This window comes from Neofelis nebulosa, chromosome 1 (genome assembly GCF_028018385.1).
Source record: "Neofelis nebulosa isolate mNeoNeb1 chromosome 1, mNeoNeb1.pri, whole genome shotgun sequence".
NCBI lineage: Eukaryota > Metazoa > Chordata > Mammalia > Carnivora > Felidae > Neofelis > Neofelis nebulosa.
The window spans coordinates 66,032,257-66,047,930 of record NC_080782.1 but is presented as its reverse complement, the minus strand read 5'-3'; the positions used below and the strand labels follow the sequence as shown (position 1 = coordinate 66,047,930).

General features: G+C 39.0%; 1 protein-coding gene across 2 annotated transcripts in view; it reads right to left on the bottom strand.

Annotated features, from left to right (window-relative positions):
* FAF2 (Fas associated factor family member 2) overlaps positions 1 to 15,674 on the bottom strand; it is a 78,734-nt gene that overhangs the window by 4,063 nt on the left and 58,997 nt on the right. Inside the window, exons 3-11 of one of the 2 annotated variants that reach the window (XR_009260166.1) lie at positions 15,439 to 15,573; positions 13,149 to 13,225; positions 10,463 to 10,601; positions 8,787 to 8,872; positions 8,580 to 8,671; positions 6,756 to 6,933; positions 5,611 to 5,782; positions 4,263 to 4,406; positions 1,028 to 1,212 (exon numbers count right to left, since the gene is read on the bottom strand). Coding sequence is in view for 1 of the 2 variants with exons in the window: in XM_058724034.1 (XP_058580017.1) it covers positions 4,263 to 4,406; positions 5,611 to 5,782; positions 6,756 to 6,933; positions 8,580 to 8,671; positions 8,787 to 8,872; positions 10,463 to 10,601; positions 13,149 to 13,225; positions 15,439 to 15,573 (1,023 nt within the window). In the remaining variant the exon portion in view is untranslated. The remainder of the gene's footprint in view (positions 1 to 1,027; positions 1,213 to 4,262; positions 4,407 to 5,610; positions 5,783 to 6,755; positions 6,934 to 8,579; positions 8,672 to 8,786; positions 8,873 to 10,462; positions 10,602 to 13,148; positions 13,226 to 15,438; positions 15,574 to 15,674) is intronic. The other variant, XM_058724034.1, reaches the window with a different exon arrangement.

Sequence of the window (15,674 nt, the reverse complement as noted above, 5' to 3'; positions counted from 1 at the left end):
TGATGGCTCGGAGCCTGGAGCCTGTTTCCGATTCTGTGTCTCCCTCTCTCTCTGCCCCTCCCCCGTTCATGCTCTGTCTCTCTCTGTCCCAAAAATAAATAAAAAACGTTGAAAAAAAAAATTTAAAAAAAAAAAAAAAAAAAAAAATAAACATTAAGAAAAAAATCAGAGTTACAGAAACAGAAGTACAGAATTTTCTTTGAACCAGTTGAGAGCGAACTGCCAACCTGACGTCCCATCAGCCCCAAAATACTTGTGCATGTCTTATAAATAGGACAATCTCCTACATAACCATAATATAGCCCTCAAAAACAACAACAAAAAAAAAAACACAAAAAAAAAACAAAGCCAGGATATTAACTGGCACATTATTGTTGTAACATAATATATATTTATTATTAAAGTTTTCAAGTTTTGCTAGTTGCCTTTAATAGCAAAACGCATCAAGTTTAGGATTATGTGTTCCATTTCATCGTCACATCTTCTAAGCCTCCTCCTCTAGTCTGGAACAAATCCTCAATCTTTCCTTGACTTTAGTGACCTTTCACTTTTTAAAGATAACTGGTAACTTATTTTGCAGAATGTTTTCTCAATTTGTTTGCCTGATGTTTACTCATGATTAGATTCTAGATGTGTTCTTTGGAGGGCGTGTTACAGAAATGCTGCTGCATTCTACTAAATGCATCCTATGCAGTTGGAGCACAATTCCAATCTGCCCAGTGCCTATAATGTGCACTTTGATCACTTCATTAAGGTGGTGATTGCCTCTCCACTGTCCAAATTCTTCTTCTCTTTGTAATTAAAGAGATTCTGTGGGGAGGTACTTTGAAACTATAGACATAGTGTTCCTCAAACTTTCAACTTATTTATACTAACACAGAGTCATGATTTCCTACTTTAATAGGTTATAATGTTATAATATTCCTTTTAATGTTCAAATTGTTCTAGATGGAGTCAGAAGGAGTCCAATCAAGATGGCTTCTGTGTCTTTATGGCAAGTCTCATCATTTTTTGAATAATTCCTTGCCTTCTGGCACAGGGTATTCCAGGCTGATCTTGTGTTTTCCTGCCCCAGCTCTGGAATCAGACATTTCTCCAAGGAGCCCTGGTTCTTCTTAATGGACAATGGTACTTAAAAGCCACGATCCAGGTGTTAGGTATGTTCATTGCTATTGGGGTGTTTCTGCTCCCAAGCACTCTCTGTGTAAAAAACTAGAGAATATGTGAATATACATACATACATTGAAATCTATATTTCTCTCTATATATGTACACAGAAAACCAGGAGTTTGCTTCCCCCTCCTCATCCAGTTCTGTCTTTAACACCCCACCCCACCACAGGCTACTCAGGCTCTGACTTCTGTGCACTCCTGTCGCCACATGTGGACACTCTCTTAATTTGGTCAAGATCTGACACACTCCATGTGGACCTGTCCTCTGTGAGAATGCCCTCCTCACCCTGCTGTGACTCTGATAAAATAAAAGTAAATTCTTAATGAGAAGTAAGGTGACATCAAGAAAACTCACATTACTAAAACCTAAAATGTGAGGTACCTATGGAATAAGCCACCTTTATCATCCCCAGTCTCTGGATGCCACACATTAAGAACAGGCACACCGGATCCACTCTGTGGCCCACTTTATCTAGCATGCTACTTCTACCAAAAAAGTCTAAAGGATGTGTTGTGGAGGGCACTGCTAACCTCTTTCCTTCAGGTCAGTCCCAAAGATCAGGAACACAACATTCAAGTTACCCTTACTATTTTGAGGGAAGTTACATCTCATAAGTTTGTTCTCTTCTGTGTGAAGCAGTCCTTTCTTCATGTGTTTTAAACTGACCTCTTTAGAGCTTTTAAGAGGCTGCATACTTCATACATAACATACATACTCTAGAATTTAAGGAGTAAATCCATGCTCTTCTCTAAATCCACTCATGATTTTATAAACTCCTCATATTTTAATCTATCAATCTCGATCATTTACAGTTCTTGTCTCTCTTTGCAATTTCCATTAACCCTCACTCTCTTTTTATCTTGAGTGCATCAGACATGTACCAAGTATTACTGTTATGAACCCAACATGGGCTTGAGAAGGGTGAAACAATATTTTGTTTCCTTTTCAACCTGGTTTAAAAATACTTAATCTGGTACAAAATGGGCATTTTCTGTTTACCACTAACAATGGACATCACCTCCAGAGGTCACTTTTAGTTCTAACAGATAGAAAAATGAATCCTGAGTATAATTTGGATTCTAATAAGTATTTAACAGAAAGTCAGCTGCCACTTTTCTGCCCACTCATGAGACCTGGAGATTTTTCTATAGTCTATCCTTTTTTATCTTAGCATTTTACTATTATCAATAGCTGAGCTTTGTGCAAATGAAGTGTTTCACTGAGCATTCACTCTTTGAGATTATTTACAAAGGGCAAAGCTCGCAGGAAGACCAAAGTCTGCAAGAGCACAAAAACACTATAAATCATTACTCGGTTATATGTTAAAAACTCCATGAATGTTGAAGGCCCATACCACCACCACACTTCTCCTTTACACTTCTTTCCCATCTCTGAGTCTTGTCCCCACCTATGACCAAGTATTTCTCTCAGTCTGAGGTTTTCGTTGTTTTTTTTTAAAATAACTTTTACTGAGCACCTATTTAAGAGTCTTTAAGGATTCAATAGTTAACAAATGGGTTGGTTCCCCTTCTACCAGAAGCCTATTCTGTTCCACAATTCTAACAGATTTTCCTCCAAAACTCTCAAGAGAGTTAAGTTTTGTTAGGTTTTTCACATATATAATGCGAGTCTGAGGAGTAGAAGCTCCACAGGGTTCAGGTGTACTATGATGTGAAAGTGAGCATGGTGACAAGCCAAAATCCATATGCAAACCATTGTTAGGAAACACATCAGGGGAAGGGAATGAACATTTAGTGACCACCTACTACATGGTATGTAGTATGTGAGGCTCATTCATATTATCCCAATTTAAAAATCAAAAGTTAGCGATGTGAGCACCTTCCCTCAATATAAATAAATGCATGAATGAGAGATAAACAGGAAAATGAGAGAGCTGCTCACTTTTCTTTCACCAGGATTCCTCCCAACTTTTTATCCTGCATTAGCGGAGTCTTACATTCCCTACTAGTCATAAGCTCCGTGAATTCCAGAACCATGTCTCACTCATCTGTATAATCCTTCGAGTGTCTAGAACAGTGACTGAGGTATCTTTAGTTTAAAGTTATCGGAGGGCAGACTATATTTCCATTTAACCGATGAGGTATCTGAGGCCCTGTAAAATACTCTGCAACTTGTCCAACGTTCTTTACTTAAACAAGAGAAATAATAAATATGCTACCCAGGTTCACTTGACTACAATGCATCCTCATTACTATTACATAGTTTATTCTTGACTACTTCGAGTGATCAAGGAAATGGCAGAATCTACTGTAGTTGGTAAATCTGGAAAGGCAACATACCAACTCTCAATATAAACAGAAACATCCTTTTGGTTATAAATACCAAAACCAACAGTTAGCATCTGAGTCCTTACTAAGAGCCAAGCACAATGTTGAACCCTTTACATATGAACTTAATCCTAACAACAATCCTATTAGAGAATACCTAGTATTATACCCATTTTATAGATGAAGAAATTGAATCAATGAAGTACACTGACCAAGAAAACACATCTCTAATCTTAGAAGCATGAAAATTTGATCCTCATTCTGTGAGACTCTAAGAGTCTCTGCTCTTAACTATTTCCCTACAGAATGACAAACACTATTTACCCTTAGATACCAAATATACAAGGTAGCCCCACAAAGTGAGGTTCCTGTGGACTAAATGGACAGGAATGGAAAGTGACAACTGCATGCAAACTGTACATGCATTTATATTCAGATGTGTAAGGTCAGTGGAGATAGAGTGAGGGGTTCTAGTGGGATCCTGAAGCCAATGTGAGCCAAGCAGCGTGGAAGAGCCTCCCACCTCAAATATACAAGTCTTTTGTGGAGCTTCTTGGTAAGGTACACTTTTTTCTCAGCAGAGCTCAAACACGATGAAAGAAAACCATAATAGCTGCTTTGAGTTGGCAGCTAGAACTGAAGGAACCCAATGGTTCATTGCACTCTTCTCTCTGTACACCCCTTCCTTTCCTGTTCATCAGCCCAGCAGATATGCCAACAACACTCTCAAGACTCTTCAAAAGCTTCCAAATCTATAGCCCAGACCCTACATACACTTTACACAACTTAGGCTGTCCTTACTGTTAGAGACTGTGAGAAGTGGAATCGTCTCTCTACTCGAGAATCATTGGGTAATTTGAAAATGATCTTGACACTCTCGGGGTCATCAGGGGAAGGCTCCGGGGGCAGGCACTCCAACTTCCTTTCCTTTTCCTCTTGTAAATTCTGTATAGACACAAAGCAAAATTGAGGCTATGGCTCCAATAGGGAAAACAGAAAACAGCAATACCATCACCACGTAGGTTTACTGTGAGGCCAGAAGAAAAATTAATGACTAATATCTAAGACAAACTTCTTGGGAAAAGTCAGAAACACCCAAATTCAAAGTAGGATTGCATCACATGTATTATTTATTAACTATGTGAGGGCATTTATCTATCTATCCAAAAAAAGGCTTAAAAAATGGCTAAAAGGGGTGGCTGGGTGGCTCAGTCAGTTAAGCATCCAACTTCGGCTCAGGTCATGATCTCACGGTTCGTGAGTTCGAGCCCCGCATCAGGCTCTGTGCTGACAGCTCAGAGCTTGGAGCCTGCTTCACATTCTGTGTCTCCCTCTCTCTCTCTGCCCCTTCCCTGTTCATGCTCTGTCTCTCTCTGTCTCAAAAATAAATAAACATTAAAAAAAAAAAAAAAAAGAAAAAAAAAAAAAGAAAGAAATGGCTAAAAGACACTGGCTATAATCAAATGGCAATACATGATGAAAGAAGATCACGAATGAAATGCCAAATTAGCTAACACTGGTGCTAAAAAAATAAAAACTGCTGTGAATTAACAGCATTTTGACTGCTTGTTATCCATTTATGCTTACTTTTCATGGAAGAGAGTTGTTTTGCCTTTTACTCACTGTTGTTTCTGTTTTAATAAACAAAAAAATTTTTTAAAACTACTTTTTGTGGGGGCACCTGGGTGGCGCAGTCGGTTAAGCGTCCGACTTCAGCCAGGTCACGATCTCGCGGTCCGTGAGTTCGAGCCCCGCGTCAGGCTCTGGGCTGATGGCTCGGAGCCTGGAGCCTGTTTCCGATTCTGTGTCTCCCTCTCTCTCTGCCCCTCCCCCGTTCATGCTCTGTCTCTCTCTGTCCCAAAAATAAATAAAAAATGTTGAAAAAAATAAAAATAAAAATAAAACTACTTTTTGTGAAAATGCAGTAAATATAAAAATGACAAGGAGTGGGTAGCTGGCTAGCTCAATCAGTAGAGCACGCAACTCTTGATCGTGAGTTCAAGCCCCACAATGCATGCAGAACTTAACTTACTTTAATAAAATGGCAAGGAGAATTAAAACACCCACAAATCCCATCATCTTCTAGTTTTTTTCCTTTCACACTTAAGACCACTTTGGGAATCACAAGGAGTAAAGACAGGTTCATTACCCGCCGACGTCTCTCCTCTGCCAACTTTTGTTGTTGTACTTCCTCTTCCTTCCGCCGTTTCCGTTCCCGCTCCTCCCGTTTCTTTCTTTCTTTCTCTTGGTCAGCCCTGAGAGAGGCCAGGTAGGCCTCATCCTGCTGTTGTCTCAGCACCTGGGTCTGGTTTCGTTCTTCCCTGTGGCCAAATCATAAGCACAGAAGGAAAAGAGCAATCTGTTTTTTCTTATATTGAAATTTTTGGGGGGTAAAAAGGTGACAATCTTGGTAGATGAGTATTTCATACTACCATAAAGGATTCCAAAGCAGAGCATGGCAGAATCTGAACAAGCCATCTTTTCCCCAGTTTAATTTGGCAAAAAAAGAACTGGCAAGCTTTTCAACTTCACAATTACAACTATTCTGTTCCTCAATTCTAACGAATCAAACAGTATTATTGTTGAAAAGCAATCATCAAGATCATGTTTTACAAGTAATACCCTTTTGAGTTACTGCATTTTTGTATATACTGCTTTCATAAAACCAAAACCACATCCGTGGATCTCATAAGACTCAGAAAATGGAGAAATATCTTTGTTCAGAATTCTACTAAGAGAAAATATTGTAACGTTCTGGTGTATTTTCTATTTTCTCTCCCAAAAATTGTATATGTACATATACATAGGAGTGAGAGAGAGAGAGAGAGAGAGAGAGAGAGAGAGAGAGAAAGACCATAAAATTATAAGAAAATATACCAGAATATTAAAAGTTGTGGTAGGATTATGGGTGATTTTAAATTTCTTTTTTGTGCTTTTCTGTATTTTCAAAATTTTCTACAATTAACGTATAATACTTCTGTAATGGAGGGAAGGGTTTTAACAATTCCACATATTTTATATTTAAGCTCTTTATATCATGGTTCAGCTATTTTAAATGACATGACATATATATTCTTGAGCCCAGACTCTTGTCTTTATTTCAATTCACATCTCCAGGAACAGATGATCTGATGGGAGAATTATTTAGGTCAAAGTACATAAATATTTTAACACTAAATAGATAAGGTTTTCAAAATTGCTTAAGACAGAGAAGTCAGGATCTATGGAGCCCTGGGTCAGCCACCCAAATTTACAGCTGGTTTCTGCTTGTTTCAGAGAGAAACTCCTCTGTACCTTTCAAGGCGTTCTGACACCAGATAAGTCTGGTTTGCATCCATGATAAACGTCAACTGGTTAATAAGGTCATCGGGCTGAATGAGGCCTTCTAGCCGTCCCACCACAGTCATCCTCCGATCCTTCAGCATGATCATGGCCAGGAATGGATAGGTGTTCTCTCGTAAAGCCTGTGACACTGACACAAAGAAAAGCCAACAGATTAAGGGCAGCCCTCGGGAAGAACCAGATCAGCTCTTAGACTTTCCACCATGAGCAAGAGAGAACTGTTTTAATTCCACCTGGGAAAAAAGGAGGTGTCATTTATTCTCTGCATACCTTTTTTTCCTCCTAGTTTCTTAACCTTTGTTGTTGGTATATTTTTGTGTCCCTATTTCCAGGTAATTTGATTAGAATAGGACAGACTTTTGTGGTGGGGTGGTTGTCATGATGATGCTAGGGAAGACTGCAGAGGTCAAGGACAGTGTCTTTTTGATAGGTAGGAAAGGATCTATAAAGAATCTGGCTACTGCTGAGCATAATTTTTCTCTATGTTGGGTATCAAGCCTAAAGCAAATAAGACTGCAAATCTCACTTTTATACTACTGGTGATCAACTCCTATCGTCGTCTCTGCCTTTTCTTCCTCTTATTCAATCCCTTCCTTACTCCTCTTTTCATGTCTCCCTACCTTGCCCTCCATTAAAAGAGCTAGTTTTTCTGTTCCAAAGGAGTTTAGAAAGTTGGTCTTCCAAATAACCAATATTTTACCATAACAGAGTTTTACTTATGTTTTTCTTATGGTTTGAAAGAGATTTTATAAGCATCTGTAAAAAAATATCCTTAGACTCTTTCTATTCACTACCCCACCCCAGAGCCATATTAGAACGGCAAAACGCACCCTGTAGGAATTTATCAGAGGTATAAATATCAGTTAGGGGTAAAAAATCAGATTCTAAAATGTAGACAAAACATCTTTGATTCACTGTGCTAGGACCTACTAGCACAGTGCCTGGTCCACTAGCATGTACTCAAAAGCTGCTGAACAGAAGCAACAGTAAAGTAACTGTATGTTTCTTCACTGGATACCTTTATATGCTATACTGACTTCTAAAAATACTTATCTCCATCTCCAGGTAAGAGTTACTGTCAACAAAGATCTGAACTTTCTGAATCCCTATCAGTACTCAAGGTACTCAAACAACTAATTCATTGTATAAGAAGGTCTGTTAAAACTGCTGCTGCTGAGAGTAAACTCCTCACTAAAAAGCCATTTAGATTAAAAGCAAGTTTCTGCACAGGACTGGGTGTTTCTAAAACTAAAACAGGCCCTGGAGCACCTGGGTGGCTCAATTAAGCAGTTAAGTGTTCAACTTCAGCTCAGGTCATGATCTCAAGGTTTGTGAGTTCAACTCCCGCATCAGGATCTCTGCTGTCAGTGCAGTCTGCTTAGGATCCTCTGTCTGCTTCTCTCTCTGGCCCACCCCTGCTCATGCACGTGCTCTCTCTCTCTCAAAACTAAACAAGAAGACATTTTAAATAAATAAATAAATAAATAAATAAATAAAATAAAACAGGCCCTGGCAATGGTTACTTGTAAATAAAAAGCTGAGAGTCTGAGAGACGGAGCTTGCTAACTGTATGATCTTTGGTCAGTGGCTTAAACTGTTTCCTAAACCATAGATAATACAACCCCCATATCTCAGGATTACTGAGAGGATTAAATAAGATAATGTATACTAGCATTATGTCTACCACAGAATAATCATGCAATAAATGGCATGTTTTTCCAGATTATTCTAAAGATAGTTCAACAATCTCAATGAGGAAAAAGAAAGACAACTTACCCCTGTATCCCTCAGGTTTATTTGTGGAGCATGCCCAGAAGAGCATCCTAGTGTTTATTAGGGAAATAACTTCAGGTGCACAGAGTGTGTTGCTGAGGAGAGGGATGAAAAGGACATGAGAAGAACCTACTTACTACAAAATATCAGCAAAAAACCACAAAAAAACCCACAAAAAAACAAAACAAAAAAACCGATCAATCCACTTACCGACAGAACTCATCAGAGTCCTGGTGATCATCTCCATGAAGATAAACCAAAAGAAAGCGAAGTTCTCGCTTGGCATCATTAAGTGCCTGTAGGAGACAGAAGACCACCAATTATTATGATGACTGTGCCTTGAGCTTTTAATTAGGCTAAGGGAACAAAAGGAGAATGAGGAAAAATGGTGAACAAGAAATCAGATTCCTGGGCTCCTACCTTCACACCCTTGGCATTTTTCCCCCTATAGAAAGTCCACGCTAACAAGCTTTAATGAAAAGGTTTTAGTGTTGTTAGGATTTAAACTGTATTAGGCACATGACAGTAGACAGGCTGACAAAGAAAAGTCCCAACAAATCACAGAAGTCAGCTGTTCCCACAGTCTAAAGGAAGATAAAAACAGAAGAATCTGACCACGTGAAAAGGGAGGTGAGAATTTTGCCACTTTACAGCTACAACATCTTTGTACATAAAAAATACTGCAAAGGTGAGACTGATCCCAGGCCACATACCAAGCAGGCACGAGAGACTGGGGGACCCAAATGCATTCTAAAGAGCACAGGATTTAAAAGATCTTCAAAGACAAGGCTAATGTCCAAGATTCCTGTGTATGCTTTTTCATTTGCTTAATCCTGAGCACATTACAATTCAGTAAAGATTTCCTGAATGACCAATGGTGATCTATCCTCAGGATCATAGCAAAGAGGGTGCAGGAGAGGTACCCATCTCATTCACATCTGCATTTCCAGCATTGAGCACACTGCCCGGGCATATAGTAGGTGCTTAATGCTTGTTGAGTAGGGTAGTAGTAGAGTCCCTGAGGAGACTATAGAGAAAAAGCTGATATGGGAGACTCAAAGCAGGAAGTACGAGAAAAGTATTTTTCTCTTTCACCAGATAGATTCAGGAATTCTGGAGGCTGCAGAATAGAACCACTGTTTGGGCTATGTTCACAGTGTTATTTGTACATTTTTCTCTGGCAAACTAGAGATATGCCTAACACCCATAGAAGTCTTAATTTTCACCCCCTGAGAGATAACAGTCAAAGGTCTGTGTGGCTTGGGTTGAAAGAGATGTGCTGCCTTGAGGCTATGCTCTATGCCCTTGTTCAATTCTGTGAGGGATCAAAGATAACTTGGGCTTTGCCTTCAAGGGGATTATTGTCTGCTATAGGAGATAAAACACAAATATAAGCAACCATAATATAAGGAAAAATGTGAAAATGCTTTAAGTTTCAAAAAAACTATGATAGCACCATAAGAAAGATTACTATTTTAGACTGCAAGGTAGGCCAGGGTAGGGCACATTAATCAGAAAGGATATAAGAAAGGAGTGATATGACCTAGCTGAAGGATGTGCAAGCTTCCATTTACCAAAAATGTGAGGAAGGCATTCCAGGTGGAGGGAAAAGCAAAAGCAAAGGCACAGAGGTAAAAAGTACAGAGTATGTACAGGAAATGGTTTAGCTGGAACCTAGGGTATGCAGAAACAAGTTATATAGGAAAGACCTCCAAAGGAGGTTTGAATTAGATCAAGTAGGGTTGGCTTTTTTTTTTTCTATAAGCAGTGAAGAGGTATTTAAGGTTCTTGAGTAAAAGAATGACATGATCAGTGCTGGGCTATGCTTTCCTTTGTGGATATAACCATATCAATAAATTGGCATCTATATGGTTCGTGGCACTGACCTGGCTGTACGTTCCCTGGTAGAAGACAGGGTGTGCCCTCCCATATTTCTCTTCAAAAGAGTGCATAAATGAAACAATGTCCCCAACGGGGTCAGTGACCCGGCTGCGAGGGTCAGGCCGTATAAAACGAAGAGCAAACCTGGGGAGGAAGGAATAAATATCACATGAATCGGCTTACTGTAGTGCATATGGAGTGGGCCAGTTTGTAAAGATTCCTACAACAGAGCCAGAGGCATGGCAGCAAAAGGAGGTGAAGGGTTTGTGAGTGGACCATCAAACCCGAGAGTATAGTCTGGCTCAAAAGGTGCAAAGCAGCAAGTGTTGTTCCATTGCCTGTTTAAGACGAATGCAAACTGCTAGGATTATAAATTCCAACACTGGTCTAAATAAATCCTGCATGCTTTTTGCAGAAAAATTCAGGACTAGAAAAATTGGGAAAGGAAGACACAGTCCAAAAAGATCACAGGTCAGGCTGTGCCCCCAGATTTTCTAGAATGGCACTGTCTAATAAGGTAGCCACATGTAGCTATCTAAATTTAAAGTTAACTAAATGAAATACAATTTAAAATTCAGCTCTTCGGTCTCGCCACATTAAGTACTCAGTAGTCATACGTGGTTAGGTGGCTTCCACACTGGACAGTACAGATACAGAACGTTTCCATTATCACAGAAAGTTCCATTATCACAGAAAGCAGCAGTTCTACTGCTCTACAAAAGAGCTCTGTCTCTTTCTTGTTGTCCTACTTGCCTCTTCCTTTCCTTTCTGTCATCCTGGGATTTTGAATTTTTAGTGCATACTCCCAAGCCATTCAAATTATGGTCAGGCTTCAAACCCGAACTTGTGCTCATGATTTACTTGCTTTTCAAGGGGTCAAGTAAAATCCTGCTTAATGATTTATGGTTGATGGCATCCATGAAGGAAGTTTATAAAACTGATCTAGAGTACACTGATAGATTTGGCACCTGGCAGCTATTGTCAAGTTAAGGGTGATTGATACCACACATCTGTTTCTTAAGAGCCTATCTTATCATAATTGTATAGCACCATTTATTTAGCCTTTGGGTTTCCACAGAAGGCAATGGACACAGTTCTGATAAGTCAATGTGCTACATAACATTAAACAAGTTGCTTGGATGATACAGTTGCATTAAAATTAGTCACACATGCCATGCATATTTTTTTTCCAAGAAAAGCAAACAATATTCACAGATTTTCAGCACAGAAAAGGCGACTAAACTATGACACTTTCCTTACCCAATCTTGAGCCAATTCCTTAGCCCCTCAAATTCCCCATGTGTATACAATTTCACTTGGAATTTCTCCTGAGTAATCAAATCAAATTCACTTACACAAACATTCCAGAGCAAATTAAAAACAAATGTAAGAAGTTGTATATATGTAAGGGAGTGGTTAAAAATCTTTTAAAAGATTGATGTTTTGATAACTTTCTCTGAAATTAAGTATTTAGGACTATCTTATTAAGTTTTTAAGTTTTCAAATTTTGATGAATGAATGGATAAAGGCTGTAACTTTTTTAACTGTAATATATTCTCATGGCCTACATAATTCAGGACAATCAGCTTTTTTTAAAAAAGATCTCAATTCAGTCTGTTATGATTTTAACGGTTTATATGTGTCCATTCTCAAATAAAACAGGATGCAAAGAGTACCAATTGATTAACTGATAACCAATAAGAACTTTGCTAAAGCAAAAGGAAGCCATTAAGCAGGCAGACTCCTAAAGCACCAAGTAGTCTTATCTGATCCTTGCACTTCTACACCTGCTGGGTCCTCATCTCCAGCCTCTGCTCCCTAGAGCAAGGCAAAGCTATTCCATGCATCAGGGGAAGCACAGGTTGCCCTGTATGCAAGGCCCAGACCACATATTCCAGCTTCACTGGTTGGCCTAAATGCCCATAAAACATTTTAGTAGTTCCCCATAAAGCCTAGGTGTGGGTTCATTTACTACTTAGTTATAGACCAGATACCCCACGACTAATGCCAGAAACTTGGGCTCCTTTGACATTTTGTAGGCCTGGCCCCTCTCTGTCTTCCAGTACTGAGCTCTCTGAATGGCACATGAAGGAAGTGAGAAGAAAAGTGAAAGTGTAAAGCAAGGGGATATATATATATGGAAGGGTGCCAGTGCCAGCATCCAATGGGCTGTCAGGACAGAGGGGAATGTACAGGAGTGTCCAGAGAGGTAAAAGTGTTGTGGGAGATGCAGAGAAAAATGGGTAATCTAAGAGCAAGAACATTTTTTGGGATTATGAGTAGTCGGATATAGTTAGATGGTTTAGGGTAAAAGTTACAAGGGGTGTGAAGCTGGTAGATAATGGTGGTTAGAAAGAAAAGGGTGTGAAGATTCACTAGGGAATGTAAAGGTGACAGACATGGTGGGAAGAGGGAGGATAACGATAAACATAGGTAGACTGATCTTGAGAAAGATAGGCAAGACTACTTTACAGGGTTACTTTAAAACAGTTCCATTTCACAACATCTGTTATGTTTGAACAATTTAAAATATTGTCATACTACAGTATTAGAGTGTTCTGAAAGAGTATTCAATCTGATGATCAATTGGCAAGTCAAAACTGACAAAGCATAAACCTTACTATTCTGGTCTATGTTTCAGCTCCAAAGTCTACCCTATTTCTACTAACATATAAATACAAATGTACATACCTAAATATATCAAGTATTGTGTAATAGGTAAACCGGAATGGAAGCATTATCAAGTAATAACCCCATCCAAGCAGCCCCTGAAATTCCAAAAACAAAGTTAGACACCATTCTCTCAATCTCCAATACTCCGCAGATGGCTAGTTCAAATTTTCACTCTCTTTTTGTTCTTTTGCATGATTCCTCCACTGCAATACAGTTCCCTCTTCCTGGTCACATCATCCTTCTTAAAGACTTATTGCCTTTCATCTCATTTCATCTAATACTATCAGATTTTTATTTTATCCCATAATTTTTGTATTAAATCTGCTTCAGTGCTTCAATTCTGCAACTATTTATATTGTCAAATTTAATTACAAGTTTGCCTCCCTAAATCATAAGTATTCATTCTTTCCTTTTTAAATTTTTTTTTAACGTTTTTATTTATTTTTGAGACAGAGAGAGACAGAGCATGAATGGGGGAGGGGCAGAGAGAGAGGGAGACACAGAATCGGAAGCAGGCCAGGCTCTGAGCCATCAGCCCAGAGCCCGACGCAGGGCTCGAACTCACGGACCGCGAGATCATGACCTGAGCCGAAGTCAGATGCTTAACCGACTGAGCCACCCAGGCGCCCCAATTCTTTCCTTTTCAAATTTATACATTAAAATATGGTATACAGAAATAACAATAACCACAATTACTACTTTGGACATTTGTATATAAATGAGAAATAATTACATAAACCACAATTATAAGTCTCCATATGGCCATTAATCTTAGTAATAATACTAATTATAATTTTAGCAATGTTGATTATTGCTGTTATTATTAACTATGTAGGGGCTCTATCATTTACAAAACATTTCTTTTTTTTTTTTTTTTTAATTTTTTTTTTTTTCCACGTTTTTATTTATTTTTGGGACAGAGAGAGACAGAGCATGAACGGGGGAGGGACAGAGAGAGAGGGAGACACAGAATCGGAAACAGGCTCCAGGCTCTGAGCCATCAGCCCAGAGCCTGACGCGGGGCTCGAACTCACGGACCGTGAGATCGTGACCTGGCTGAAGTCGGACGCTTAACCGACTGCGCCACCCAGGCGCCCCAACAAAACATTTCTTATATGTCACATTGTGTTAACCTGAGACTTTCCCTGTGTCTATGGCCAGGGAGCTCTGGAGCCCCATGGCTGACATAAGAGTCCCAAAATAATGGCGGAAACATTAGACATATACAGAATTTCTTGAGTCATGTAACTGCTCTAGGAACTTGTTTTCTTCCACTTCAGAATACCCCAAAGCAACTACTTAGAAACTCCATTTTTAAAATGTTGTCAAGTATTCCACAAAAAAAGTATGATGGGGCGCCTGGTTGGCTCAGTCGGTAGAGTGTGTGACTCTTGATCTCAGGGTTCTGGGTTTGAGCCCCAATGGTCAGTGTGGAGACTGCTTAAAAACAAAGTCTTAAAGTGTGATAACGGAGTAAATTCTAACTGCTGCAAAGTTAAAGTGAGTGCTTTCTTGGAATTCTAAATCCAAGTGTAAGAGTTTGAGTGTAATTCCAAGAGTAAGAAAGAGAAACTCTAAAAAGTTCTCTAGAGTTCATCATCACTATACATATCTGACTTTCCTAATTAGACTATGAGAACAATTTGAAGGGGGAGGACTGGCTCTTATTCATATCTGGATCCCCAACAGCAAAATACCTGGCACACCGGAGCATTCTTAAATGAACCACTTATCACCTCCCTGCTACTAGCCCTTCAAGATGAATTTTAAAGATACGGCTAAGGCTCCCACAAAGATTCCAAGTAACTTCCCTAGAAGTATGAAGCAACAAAGAATCCAGTAAACATTTTAACTTAAAATGGAAAGATTTAAGGGTGCCTGGCTCAGGTGGTAGAGCATACAACTCTTGATCTCATGGTTGTGAGTTCGAGCCCCACGCAAGGTGTAGAGATTACTTAAAAAATAAAATATTTTTTAAAAAAAGTGATAAATCTATTGAACATGCAGCCAACATTTTCAGACATGTAAATAAAATTGTGTACTCAAATAAGGTGCACAAACTTCAAATAACTAACAAAGAGCCAAAAATAAAATTAAAAAAAAAAAAAAAAAAGATAGTTACTGTATCAATTCATTGAAGAATCAAGTGAAGATGATAAACCCAACATATCTACCAAGAAGCCAGATCTACCTAATAGGTTTACATTCTGAATATTTCCTTTGCTCCTATCATACAGAGATCAACATAACCTAGTGAATGGACTTATGAAACAAACAAGGGGGAAATTCCAGCTATAAAATAACTTGCCCTTGGTTGTGGTCTTGAGACAACATAGCTGTAGATCCTGTGGTCAGCTGTATTAACTTGCAAGGGTCGGGATGGAGGTGGGTTGAAAACACTTGGTACACCCTCTTGTTCATTCAATCGGTCCTGTACAGCAGCCTGAGAAGAAAAAAAGAGCAGCAAGAGTTTCAGTGTTGCTCAAATCAACCTAAAAGTAACACCATTGCTTGGTACTTCAAAACAGGTTATATGATGAGTAT